The sequence below is a fragment of the Lycium ferocissimum genome, chromosome 4 (assembly GCF_029784015.1).
Source record: "Lycium ferocissimum isolate CSIRO_LF1 chromosome 4, AGI_CSIRO_Lferr_CH_V1, whole genome shotgun sequence".
NCBI classification, from domain to species: domain Eukaryota; kingdom Viridiplantae; phylum Streptophyta; class Magnoliopsida; order Solanales; family Solanaceae; genus Lycium; species Lycium ferocissimum.
In genome coordinates this window covers 20083481-20097473 of record NC_081345.1, presented here as the reverse complement: position 1 = coordinate 20097473, position 13993 = coordinate 20083481, and the positions used below count along the sequence as shown (strand labels likewise).

The following is a 13993-nucleotide window of genomic DNA, read 5'->3' as shown; positions in this document are numbered from 1 at the left end:
AATGTGAAATAAATAAAATAATCACTACAGACAGCTGCGAGCAGTTTGGTGGGATTGGATCGACGCGCCCGTCCGACACGCGTGGTTGATAGCCGGGCGTGACGGAGACACCATCGACGCCGCTCACGCGCGACGGTCAGGGACCAACGACCGCCGGACCAACGGTTACACACGGGGCCAGAGTGGTATCTTGCTCGGCCCGGCATAAGCGCTGCTCCGGTTCGGCTCGGCATGACGGCTCCTCCGGTTCAACCCCGGTATGATGGCTCGAATGTCATCAGGCACGTTCCCATCTTCCTTGCCTCGGCCCTCACTTCATTGGCTTAAGTTATGTCCGGTTTTCCCCGTATACAAAGCTTAATTTACTAACTCAATTTTTGGCATAAGATACTTCCTAGTAGAACTGGCCGTCACGATAGCCCATGTTTGAAAAATATTGCAGCATTTAAAATCTACAAATTACTACTTTCAATTTATGGATGGCATTGTATGCTTAAGTAGTTTAGAGGTCTCCGCAGGGGCGGAGCTAGGTAGGCTCCAGGCAGTTCATCCGAACCCTCTCGACGAAAAATTACAATGTATATACAAGATTAAAATTAAATTTTTATGTATATATAGTAGATGTTGAACCCTCTTGGCTTCTTCATGTATTTACTTCTTCATATTTTCGAACTCCCTAGGTGAAAATCTTGGTTCTGCCACTGGGTCTCCGATCACCTTAATTTTGTCAAGACTCAAGCAAGAATTGGCACTACGGTTCTCCTTTTTTTAAAAAAAAAATTATTTAATCTCGTTGCTCCTTTTAACAAGTACAGATAAACTTTCATCATTCACATCTTATGAAATGTAAGACAAACAATTAATTTTGTCAAGACTCAAGCAAGAATTGGCACTACGGTTCTCATTTTTTAAAAAAAAAAATTATTTAATCTTGTTGCTCCTTTTAACAAGTACAGATAAACTTTTATCATTCACATCTTATGAAATGTAAGACAAACAATTAGATTGTTCCTTGTGGTTCTGGCAGTAAGTATTTGCTTTCACATGTTACATCATATAAGACAATTTAATCTAGCAATAAAAAATAGAAATAAAAATACTATAATCAATTAATTATAATTAAATGATAAATGTGTATATAAAATACATTTATCATGCATTTATTGATATAAAGTAAACATTAAATATGAACAAGTATATACGGTTTGGTTTTCTGGCTCGATCTCAATGACACATGACGAAATAAAACATTAGTTTATGCATCAGTGTAAAACATTAGAAAAGTCTGTACCAGAAAAGAATTTTCAAACTCCTTTTAATCAACTAGTCTATTAACACGACTCATTTTAATGCAAAATGGTACCATTAAAAAATTTAATATCATTTTAATGCAAAATGGTACCATAACAAATTTAATATCATCATTGCCGTATCTTTAACAATTGAAATATTAAAGAATGTACTAAGTTTAAGTAAAATGGCCATATTATTACTACTTTATCTGTTTCATTTACTTGCCAGATTTGCTAAAAATAGTTATTTAAAAAATACTTGTCGTCTTAGAAAAAAGCAAGAAAGAATTAATTCTTTCGTGTTTAATTTTATCCTTAATCAAATATATGTGGAGATATATTAATAAATAAATAAATATAATTCATTTAAATTATTTTGTAAATTATTATTAGCATGAAAAAAAACAGAGTTGACAAGTTTAAGGGACGTGGGAGTACCAAACAAATTTCAAATGGAGAAAAGAACTCAGAATTGGAGCAGGTTGACCTTCATTTATTCTATTTGTCACCTCAAAACTTTAATAAGATATGTTTGAAAGCAACAGGGAAGAAAAAGGACACTTGCCTTTGATCTTATTAGAAAGCAACGTGCTCAAGGATTATTGTGGTTCATTAGTGAGGCGTGGATCTGATATGTAATATCTATATTCACGTGAACTTAATAATTTTTGTTCAGATCATATATATGTATTAAAAATTTATTAAATATTTGATTCTAAAAGTAATTATATATTATTGTATATTAATTTGATGTTGTTCTATGAATCTATAAATTTCAAAAGGCTTAATACATATGTAATCCTTTAAACTCGTTAGAATTTCGTTTAGACACTAGAAGTAAGTCTTGTTCCAATTGAAATTTCGACTCTTAATAAAGTGTTCTAATTTGACACTTTCAGTTTAAATTTTAATAAAAAAAATTACGTGTGTTTTTCATTCGTCTTTTAGGTAGTTAAGTTGACCACATAAAATAGGTCATCTTCTTTAGTTATGCGCATCAATGTCTCATGTAGAATATGCCTAGGTTTTACGGCTTGTTGAGGCGATTATATATGATTAAAAAAGATAACATATTTTATGTAGTTAACTTAAATACCTAATAATAAATGAACGAAGACACGCGCAAAAAAAAAAAAAATCTAAAATTTGAAATGAAAATATCTAATTGAAATACTGTATTAAGAGTTGAAGTGTTGAACGAATTTAATTTGAGAGTCCAGAAGTAATATCCTAGCAAGTTTGAGAGAGTGAGCCCGTTTGGATTGGCTTATAGCTTAAGGCATTTGCAGAAATTATGTGAAAAAAATAAGTTGGGGTAGTCAACTTATTTTTTTTGGCTATCAACTTATAAGTCGCTTTAGATAAACTAAGTTAAATGGGTCCAATTATTTTTTTGAGCTTATTTTAAGCACAAAATGACTTTAAGCTGGCCAACCAAACACTCAAAAAAGCTGAAAACAGCTTATAAGCCAACTTATAAGCCAATCCAAACGGGCTCAGTATCTATGTATTAAAGTCAATTCTAAATCTAACGACATTTCTTGCTATATATTCATCCATTTGCATCAGCAATGCCTTTTTTTTTTCTTTGGTTTGGATTTGCTCATGTCGTGTCGTGTCAGATGAAAGTCAAGTAGGTTAGGCGGATGCAGCACCTAATAAATATAGGTCAACTTCATCCTGATAATACACACAGAGAATCCTAGAAGTTTGTCGTTCTTAATTTCTTGGTATGAAAATGACTTTTTTGAGAAATGATATATAATTGTCTTAAAATGGTGAATTTTAATCTTAGAAGTGTTTAGCTAAGCAAAAAGGGCCACAAGTTAATTAAGAGAATGATTAATTTGAATTAGGAATTTAGTATCACAAGGTTTTCTACTCCATTTTCATTTCATAGCGAACCGCCCGTACATATTCAATACGTGTAGTTTATTATTTTGGCTGCATAAGCAGAGGCGGAGGTTCAGAGTTCTAATTTTTTTAAAGTTAATGGATTCTAAATTAATAATTTGTATTAATACAAATATATGATTCGGACCAAAGCTACTATGTTCGGCCGAATTCACGCCCGAATGGCTAGCTCCGCCAGCATGAGTCAGATCACCTTCTTACATGATATTGGCTTTTCGTTGAACTTATTGATGACACTCGATAAGAATTTGAATATATATTGTCATAAACATTAGTGATTTTTGTTGATGCTTTAAGAAGAGCCTTATAATTTTCATTATCACTATTTTTTCTTTTGTAAAGTTGTGAAATTTTCATAGAAACAAATGGACAAAAGTGTCATCAAGGGACACAAGCCATTAGGCAACACCATTTAGGAAAGAACCTAGACATACTCAAATGGCTATATGGCATATTAAGTGGACAGAAAGAAAGTAAAAGTAAACTTCAATCTTCCTCAGCCAAAACCATTCTACTTAAAGGACTTGGCCCAAGCTTTTTTCTTCTTCTCAAAGAATTTCTTCTCCTAATAACTTCCATTTGATTCCTTCTCCTAACTTGCATCATTGCTTCTTCTTCAATCACAAATCTCCTCATTAACACATCATCATTCAAAGATTTTCCTCTGAAAATTTTCCTCCCTTCCAAGCTCATCCTTCCACTTGGAATTCTTTCTTGTGAAATAGTCATTGGCTTTGTTCTAGAATTATAATAACTATTACTTTTTCTTGGTGGAACAACATGCTCTGCTTGAAAGACTTCAGTATAGGAAGAAATTGGCGCACATAAACAAACTCTAGTGAAAGAAGTTGCCACCCTTAAGGAGGTGCATCTTCTTAGTTTTTGTCTATCGGAATTTGTGGTTGAAATCTCTCTTGATGACTTAGAAATGCTTCTCCATAATGTAGGATTTGTTGTGGGAATTTCACTTGTCTTGGGAAAGGTTCTCCATAGAGAGGCCATTTCCATTGCCTTTTGGTACCAAGCCTTCCTACAAAAACATATAGATATAAATCTATTGAGTTTAAGCTCTGTGTACAGTCAGTGTATATAGTTTTTACATCACCAGGTTAAGTTCACTTAGAAGAATAGGTAAATCTTCATAGTAAACCTGATATGGTAACATGAAAAATAGAAAACTAACCTGCTACAACCGATTAACTTGACATGATAATGTAAAAATTCTTTATATTGTCAATGTATAAAAATTAAATCCAACTTTTACATATTTGTAATAACTATTTATACAATTACACTACTTAAAAATATAATCACAACGTTGTAATAACTATTTATACAATTACACTACTTAAAAATATAATCACAACTATCAATGGACAATAGTTAGTATGGACTGATAACCAAAGAAGTACGGCAAGTAACCTGCTATAACTGGTTTATTTTTTTTAACAGTCGTATGTACAAGTTAATTAAATTCATATTAATAATATAAGGTTATCCTCTTCAAGTATTAAAAAATACCACACAAAAGACATCACAGATGGGGATATAAAGTGAGACTTGAACTGATATACTCTTTTCAGCTTCTTCTGGTCAGAAGCATGGAACTTCAAATTTTCAGATTCTTCACTAACTAAACAGTTGACATGCCAAGGTTGACTTTATGAAAAGGTGGATAACCTTTGAATGTCATGAGAAAGAACAGAAATGCCATGAACTAAATTAAATCAAAGTCAATAAAATTCCCTAGACTGAGCCAAACTCTGAAAAGGACTAAGAGCCCGTTTGGATTGGCTTATAAGTTGCTTATAAATTGTTTTATGACTTTTTTTGAGTATTTATTTGCGTAACAAAGCCATTTTGTGCATAAAATAAGCCCCAAAAAATAATTGGGCTTGTTTGGCTTAGCTTATCTAAAGCAGCTTATAAGCCAAAAAAATAAGTTAGCCTACCCCAACTTGTTTTTTTTTTTGGCTTATAAGCTGTTTATTTTAAGCCCATCCAAACAGGCTCTAAGACTTCTAGTTGATGGAAGACTAGAGAGTCATGTTGAACAAGTCTTTTGGGGATACGTTGATTGATTTATAGCCTGTTTGGCCAAGCTTATTTTTCTCCAAAAGTAATTATATTTTTCAAAAAGTGCTTATTTTAAAGAAAGTGAGGTGTTTGACTAATAGCCTGTTTGGCCAAGCTTCTAAAAACAGCTTATTTTAAAAAGTAATTTTTTCAAAAGTACTTTTCAAAAAAGTATTTTTGGCTAAAAGCAGTTTGTGTTTGGCCAATTAATTTAAAAAGTACTTTTGAGCAAAGAATTAGTGTTTGACCAAGCTTTTAAAAAGTGCTTTTATGTGTATTTTTCTCAAAAGTATTTTTCAAAAAAGTGTTTTTGGGTAAAAGCTATTTTTTTAGCTTCTGAAAAACTGCTTCTGCTACTCCCCAAAAGCACTTATTTTCTTCCAAAAACTTGGCCAAACACCTCACTTTTTTTAAAATAAGCACTTATTGAAAAAATAAGTACTTTTGGGGGGAAAATAAGCTTGGCCAAACAGGCTATAAGCTTTTGGGAGAAAATAAGTACTTTTGGGGAGTACCAGAAATAATTTTTCAGGAGCTAAAAAAGTAGTTTTTCCCCCGAAGCACTTTTTTGAAAAGTATTTGGAGAAAAATATACTTAAAAGCACTTTTAAAAGCTTGGCCAAACGCTAATTGCTTCTCAAAAGTGTTTTTTAAACTAATTGGCCAAACATAAACTGCTTCTCACAAAAAACACTTTTTTAGAAAGCACTTTTCAAAAAAAAAAAAAAATCAAAATAAGCTGATTCTAGAAGCTTGACCAAATAGGTCATTAGTCTTTAGCAAAAAGTTAAAGGTCAAGAAATTGAATTCATTGACCTAGAGGCATGAAACCCATTCCATGTTTAGGCTTCTGATATGGGCCTAAAGTGTACTGGACTAACATGGAGAGACAAAGTGGCTATGCTGAAAATTGGGTCATTAGTTGAGGTAGATGGCCCAACTGGCAGGCAGTGGAAAACCTAGCAAGTTTTTTCATCGCTTGTACTCCCTCCGTTTATTTTTACTTGTCCACTATATTAAAAATAAATTTTCACTTTTACTTATCCACTTTAGCATATTAAGTGGATAGCATATTAAGGAAAGACAAACTTTTTTTTCTTCTTTTACCCTTAACATTAATTACTCATTTTCAAATTTTTCTCCAAGTCCAATGAGATTATACACCAATTAATATGGATATTATATTAAAAATATGGATATTATATTAAAGTACATACTTCATTTATTAAATCTTAAGGGACATGCAAAGTCAAAAGTGGACAAGTAAAAATGAACGGAGGGAGTACTTTTTCAGGATTGGTGTTTAAATTTTGTTCCTGTTAACAAGATTGTACAAATATAAATATCTATCAGGATTTTCACCATCTTCTTCTCCATCATTTTCCTCTGCTTTTTGCAAATATTATGAGCACATACCTAAAATTAAAAAAAGAATAAGATATATGTTGTAGAAAATTGAAGACTGTTTACTTTTATTTGTGGTTGGAATTGAATAGGTAATGTTTCATTGAACTTGCATTGTCTATGGCGAATGATTTGGATTGGTTTAATAGAAAAACACCATTGTTGGTGAGATTACGCATTGAATTTTTGATAGTAGATCCAGAATCAAAGAAGTCTTTGTGATTGTTTTAGAAAAAATGAAATAAAGATATGGGCCATAGTAAATAGGAGAGAACATCAAATTTAATTCTTCGTTTTTCCAAAAACTTTACAAAAGAAATAGGAGTATGCTCGTGATACGTTCACTAAAAGCAAATCCCTTTGTAGCCAAGCATCACACAGAGGCGATCTCAAACATAACAATATAATATTTTTCAAGAAGAACTTAATTTGAAAGCCATATTTTGATCTGGACGTTTTCGAGATGCCGCTAATAACCAACGAATGGCAAGTGCTTTTCTGCGAAAGATCGAGTTGGTGAGCCGTGTGATGGGGAACCTTCACGCACGGTTTAGAGAGCACTGAATTAGAATGAGAGGTTTACCACCACATCATCGGCCTATGTGTCGATCTATACCCATGATTTACCGTTATTTTACTTTGTACGTTTTGAATAGGCGCACATCCTCATAGAGCGAGGGGTAGAAAAGATCAATGAAAGACCACAGCGCGAGCTAACAGATCTATCGACAAGTTCTTGACTTTTGGAATCAACCAATGTTGGTGTTGTATTAATGGACGATGGGTTGTTGATACAAGAAGGAAGTTGTGTAAAAACAACGGGACATCAGGAAGGAGAGGGTATTCTAATTTCATAACCAGAATAGATTGTGGAATGAGCGCAACTTGGGCTCAGGAATGCACAGCTCTAGATCTCTCGCAGGAGAGAAGTCAAGAGAGCCAGACGAGTAACTCCTCTCCCTGTCGCATGCTGTTTGGTCCTACTATTTGGAGGTTCGGATCCTTCTGTCCATAACACACACACATACAAGAATGTAGTTTGTTTTTTAACAATGTTTTGTCCTGACCCATTATGAGTTTTTTCACGACTGAATGTAGGACATATATTTGAATGTTCACTAGAGTTAGCAAGGAGCTTGCTAGACAAATCTTATCGACTATCCGCCATGGTTAAATCACAAGAAAGAAAGATGGTAGCTTAGGGTAGAGTAGATTTGACTGTATTCCACAAGGCTATCCGAGTTCACATGTGTTCTTGCTTATCCATTTCCTCATTAAGATGGAGTTGGTGTTCAGTGTACCCACTTACTCACTCGTTGAAGGGAAGAATAGATCCATCGGGTCGGGGGGGGGGGGGTGCTGGTGTTGACTAACCGTTTAATTTTGTTGAGCTTGATTGTTGAAGGAGACAAAGTGGATTTATAATTTTTTGAATGTTTGGGTTGAATCTACCATTGAGAATTTTTGAGATTGACATTAGAACGTTGATATCAAATTTGGAGTTGATTTGAGCCAATTTGGGTCAATTTTGCAACAAAAATGTGTAGGTGAAACTTCTCAAAAACTTCTGATGATTCGTCAGGAATTGTAAATAATTAATTTCAAGCTATGACACAATTTGCACAAAATTCTTGTTAAACGCCATGACTTAAGACAAACTCATCTATTAGAAACTCCTGTTGATCCGCCAAGATAATTTGGGCTAAACTCTTGGTGATCGTCATGATTTGTGGCCGCCTATCCATAAAACAATCCTAGTGATCCGCTAGGACAATTTGTACTAAACTCCTGGTAATCACGTGATTTGTGGCAAGCCCATTCATTAGAAACTCCCGATTATTCGCCGGGACAATTTATACTAAACTCCTAGTGATTCGCCATGACTTACATCCATCCAAACTTCTGGCAATCTGCTAAGCCCTTTGCAGTCAAATTTTGACCCAAAAGTGATTTTTGCTTAACTTATTTAAACGGGTCTAATACTTAAATAGTAGCACAAAAATCACCTATTCCTGCAAATTACCGAGAACCTAGGCTATTATTATTGGTCATCTCCTAAAGACTATAATCATATAAATTCAAACTTTAAGGGTTAAAACAATAATTTTATATATTATAATTTGAAGTTATTCAACTTGGAATTGCTTTCTACTAATTGCAACTTCGTCTCGTTTCACTTTGCATATTCAGCTCTCAAGTACTTCGCTAATAATAGATTAAATATTTTTATTAGAAATCTAGTTTGATTTATAAGTAGATAAGTAAATAATTACAACAACAACAACAAAAAAATCAACACCCGCTGTTTGTGATAAATGAAGCAAAATTTACTTTGAACAAATTAAAGTGAAAACATAAGTAATTAGTCAAAATTAAGTTATAAAGATAATTAAAAACACATAATGAATATATTGCTTTAATGCATAAATATCTTACTAATGCAATATATTCAACAACTTCATTGAGAATCAATATGCCCTAATCCACGAGCCAATCGCTCCTTGGCCGGCTGCTACTAGTACTATTTCTCTAGGGATTAACATTCTCTTTGAAAAGATGATATTTATCGTACAAAATTTTAGTGAATCAATGAGCTTCACCGAATAACAAGATTCTCCATTTTATTAACTACCTGGAACTGTAAATTTCGTGCAATATTAATAACCTCAATTATATAGAAATGCAATTCTCTATAAACTCGTTAGGGGGTTTAATTTATATGCACTTGACTATGTAAAAGTGAAAATCAAACAAATAAGACAGACAATCTATTACAACTGTACAACAAAATAAATTATAGTAATCCAAATTACATTGATAGTGTAAAGAATTTTATTATGTTAGATTGTCAGTGCATATAACTTAAATCTTATATACTTCATGTAACTTTAAAGAAAGGAAAGGACGAAGAGAAGTTACCTTGCTTGTGAAGAGTTCTTTGGATCTTGCATGAACAAAGAAGAAGATCAAGATATGGTGTGATATTGAAATAAAATATATAGAGAGCTTTCAGAGAAAACAAGAAGATGAAGAAAGTTCTTCTCATCTGTAATTGTACTACTACTACACTAGACTATGAATCCCCTAGTATTAAAAAAGGAGTATTAATGATAATCAAACTTTTGCTTAAATTACTGAGAGTTTCTGAAAGATGGGTTGGCAACTTAGACCTTTCTTTTTCTTTTTCTTTATTATAACGCTCTTCCTTTTTTGCTTTGCTGCAGGCAAATGATTCTTGCTGACATTCAAATTTCAAAAGTGCAAAGTGACACTATTTGATGGTTGCTTTTCTTTTTAATTTTTACCCTTCAAAAATTTAACATTTAGACTGATGGGTCATTTTTTAGGACCCCAATATCAGATCATCTACGTTAAGCTGGGACCACATAAGTGAGAAATAACATTTTAAGCATCACTTTCACAAAATTCTTGTATGGGGGAAAGAGAGAAAGCAAATTGCATAAGAAAGAAATTTTCTTAAGGGTACATACAACGAATAATATGGCAAATTTAGTTCTTAGGTTCTCTAAAATCAATTGTCTTCCACGTCAAGATAATAGTGGTCGAAGCACTTATAATTTGGTACTAATGTAAATTTAGCGAAAGATAAAATATAATGAAAGGAAAAACTTATATAAGTAAATTAATTGGGATTATGTTTTAATCATGTTAATATGTGTACACAAATTATATACTATCTTGGAGTCTTTTAACCTATTAGAGATTTTTATATCCGTAGAAAATATAGAGGATTTCTAATTTTCTTTGTAATTTTTATTTTTATTTTGAATATGTTGATATGAGATGAATTTAAATAAGAAAATATCATTAGTGAGAATTTATATACTAACTTATTCTAACTTATTTGAAATTGAAAAGTCCAAATTATTGTTGCAATCTAATTGTTGGTATATAATTGGTATATCGGCTCACAAAATTCGTCTCGAACAAAGCGGACGCTTCAAAAAATAATTGTGTTGCCACCCATATTATTTGGTACTTATGGCAATCAAAGTTCATTGATTTTTTGTGTATACGTCTTCAAAGCTACGAGTAAATATGCCTAACCGACAAGTAGACGGACAAAGGCACTAGGACAGCTTTCACGCTGTCGCTTCGCCATCTCCATACTCGTCCACTTGTTAGGATCAAAAATCAAATGTCTGCCATTTTCATACTCATCCTGAGGTCCACTTATGCTACTAAGTGAGAAGAAAGGAAAGTCAATTTATATGAGTCCAAAAGATTTCCTCCTAGAAAAATATTAGCCAAATATGAGAGATATTTTCTAGTTTCTAGTGAAACGCAAAGAGAACTCATTCTTCCTTAACTAAGTCAAAAAGCGGATTTGTACTATTCGTTTATATTTTTCTTTTGGTAGAAGAAAAAATCAGATTATGATAAATGTATTGCCCTTCCTTAAAAGAATTAACTGTGGTAAGAAAATCAGGACAGACACATAACAATTATCCTCTCCTTTTTAACCTGAATTTTCTGACATAATAGATTTCATCCACCTTCTTCACATAATATTCAATGGGTTGAATCTCTATATCCTCCACATAAGCCCTCGATAGGTTAAACATCCAAATCTCCCCCATAAATTTTTTGTCTCCACATAGAATTATAATCCAGACAAACTTCTCAAACAAATATCTTTATTACTGTGAAATACGTTGCAGCTAGAATTGAACCAATCCTGAACCTATCTTAGAATCTCACTCTGGTACCAATTGTTGAGATAAAATAACCAAAATATATTCTCTAAAATTGTGTAATATTGTCAATTTCAGGCCGAATCTGCACAGTTTTCTCCAAAAGAGCGCATACCATTAAGAGTATCATTGCACATTATATTTAGCTTCTCTTTCTTTTCAGCTACCAATACAAAACTTTGTTCGCACACCCAATAAGGCGTGCAATTTCTCGATTTGTTTTTACATTTTTCAATTTTGATTTCAAAAAAATTGTCATTCAACTAGAATTAAACTAAATTTGGTTTGTTCGATTTTTCTCTTTTCTGTTCAACTTTTTCTCGTTTAAAATTTGGGTTATTCAATTGTATCACATAAGATAATATGAACATAAAATAATCAAAAAGTTACAGTTGAATGACAAAAAAGAATAACTATTATAAAGAATGAGAAGTTTTAATATCAAATTCTTAAATTTTTAAAATTCAATTATAATAGGCACAAGTGATAAGATAGTAATATATATTTGATGCGATAGTCAAACACTCCTAGTTTCCTATAAAAGAATAATGCAACAAGCTAATAAGAGTAAACTTGCACGCCTAACACTATAATCAAAACAGAATGTATGTATTGTTCAATGCTAATTGATTCCTTTACCGGCCATATGCCAAGAATGAGATATGTTTTACATAAAAATAATATGTGTATATATGCATTTTAAATTTTCAATTTTTTGGTTTCTATTTTTAAAAATTCGAAACCAAAGTAATAAATCATTTTCTTAATCTAAATTGAATCGAAAAAAATCAAAAGATCAAACTAAATAACAGAAATAAATTAATTCAATTTGATTTTTCGATTTAATCCCTATAATGCCCCCAAAATTAGCCTCCTTTTGTTGAGGAATAGAAGTACCAAATCCATTACCATGGACATGATTTCCTTGGGTTCTCTATCCCTTCATAAGTATTTAGTTCTTGCTCATTCCCAAAACAAGAATATTCGAACATTTGAGCTCCTAAACTTCATGTTTCATGATCATTCCCCATCAGTAATTATTTATATGCTTCACTGCACCAAAAAAGCTCTTGGTAATAATCATGTCAATATCCTATTATATGATATGATTGGGAGCATGTACTTAAAGCCTGCTCTGTTTTGTGTTTCTCTTATGACTTTAAAACAATCATCTATGTAGCTTTGCCCCTTTTATTTTCTATTGGGTAAATAATTGTCTTTCAAACCTTTGCATGTGTTTGAGAGGGCTTTAGATCAGATCAATTATCATGCTTTGCTTCCTTTTTTATTTGGACTTCCAAGTTCCAAATAGCCAAATCTCCAGCCCGAATCCGCTTCGTCAAAAAATCACACACTATAAATATGGTCAAATTCATTTTTGTGTATATCTAGCTGATGATAATCCGCTTAATTAAAAAAGTTGTACAAAGACTTATTTGGTAGCTCGATCTTGTGTTCGATGTGTTATGCACATACAAATGCGGATCCAAAACTTAAAAGTATATGAATTTCTATAACAATCTCAAATTAATTACTTAACATACAATAATAACTGGGTTCACAATCAAATATTTATAGATATTTGGTGAAACTTTTTCATACGTATACAAGATTTAAGCAATAGTTACTGAATCAGAGTGAAGCCATGAGGTACCCATTGAATCGGCCGCCATGCGCATACCCCCTTCCAACACTCTATCTCCATCCTTGTGTGTTGACTAGTATGTTCTCTGCAATGACGAGGTTCAAAATATGAGAGGTAACGTGACACTCATAAGGATAGATTTATAAGGACGGATCAAAGAGAAGGATTGATAAACTTTTATATTAATAAGTTTTTTTAAAAAGAGTGCACATGATACATTAAATAAGTTCCGCATGGAAAAGTGAGAAGGGAAATATAACTCTATAAGACAGATACAGATTCATATGGTACGTCCGCATACCTATTTTTGGTTTATTATGACATATTTTAAGGGATAAATTCATGAGATTTTTTTGACCAAAACGACAATATTCAAACATTGATTTCTCAATATTTTTGAAATAGAATTTATATATTTAAAATTTGTAAAAAACATACTATTTACATATACAATTTTATAGTTAAATTTATTTAAGAGGGACACGAGTGTGGTGATGGTGAATAAATTAAGTCGCCAAAATGGATGACATTATGATTCCTTTTCCTTGGTGGTGTTAAATCAATGAACCCAAAAGCTGACGCAGATGTCAAAAGACAGTATGATGACTTGTGCTTTTATTAGGTATTGCCATTAGCTCTAAAGTAACCATTAAAAATTCCAAGTAAGATCACTTATCACAAAACATTACTACTAAAAAACATAAAGAGAATAAAAATGTAAATAAAGATGACAATTCTTTTTATAGTGTCATAGTAGCTATTTAAAACAAGGAATAATCATATTCTTTTACACAAAAATAGAAAGAAGTTAGACATAATTACACCCTTTTCTATTTTTAGTTTTTTAAACTCTACTAAGGCACCAACAATGAGATTAATTGAGGAGGTTCTAAAAACAAGAAAGCTTTATTCCATTGTGAAACTATAATTTGTTTTTGTTGGTTTGT

General features: G+C 32.2%; 1 protein-coding gene across 2 annotated transcripts; it reads right to left on the bottom strand.

Annotated features, from left to right (window-relative positions):
• Positions 1–3492: 3492 nt before the first annotated feature.
• Positions 3493–9947, bottom strand: LOC132051754 (uncharacterized). 2 transcript variants are annotated; one of them, XM_059442952.1, is made up of 3 exons: positions 9606–9947; positions 6645–6698; positions 3493–4236 (listed from the first exon to the last, which is right to left on the bottom strand). In XM_059442952.1, the coding sequence occupies exon 3, from the start codon at positions 4212–4214 to the stop codon at positions 3693–3695; it is 522 nt and encodes a 173-aa protein (XP_059298935.1). In that variant the 5' UTR covers positions 4215–4236; positions 6645–6698; positions 9606–9947; the 3' UTR covers positions 3493–3692. The 2 variants fall into 2 exon arrangements, with proteins under 2 accessions (XP_059298935.1, XP_059298934.1); XM_059442951.1 differs by lacking the exon at positions 6645–6698 and having other exon boundaries at positions 9606–9937.
• Between the last annotated feature and the right edge of the window lie 4046 nt (positions 9948–13993).

Coding starts and splice junctions, on each gene's coding strand:
- LOC132051754 (XM_059442951.1), bottom strand. CDS start 9,637: ATGCAAGATCCAAAGAACTCTTCACAAGCAAG. Junction 4,237..9,605: donor AAGAACTCTTCACAAGCAAG/GTAACTTCTCTT, acceptor ATGTTTTTGTAG/GAAGGCTTGGTACCAAAAGG.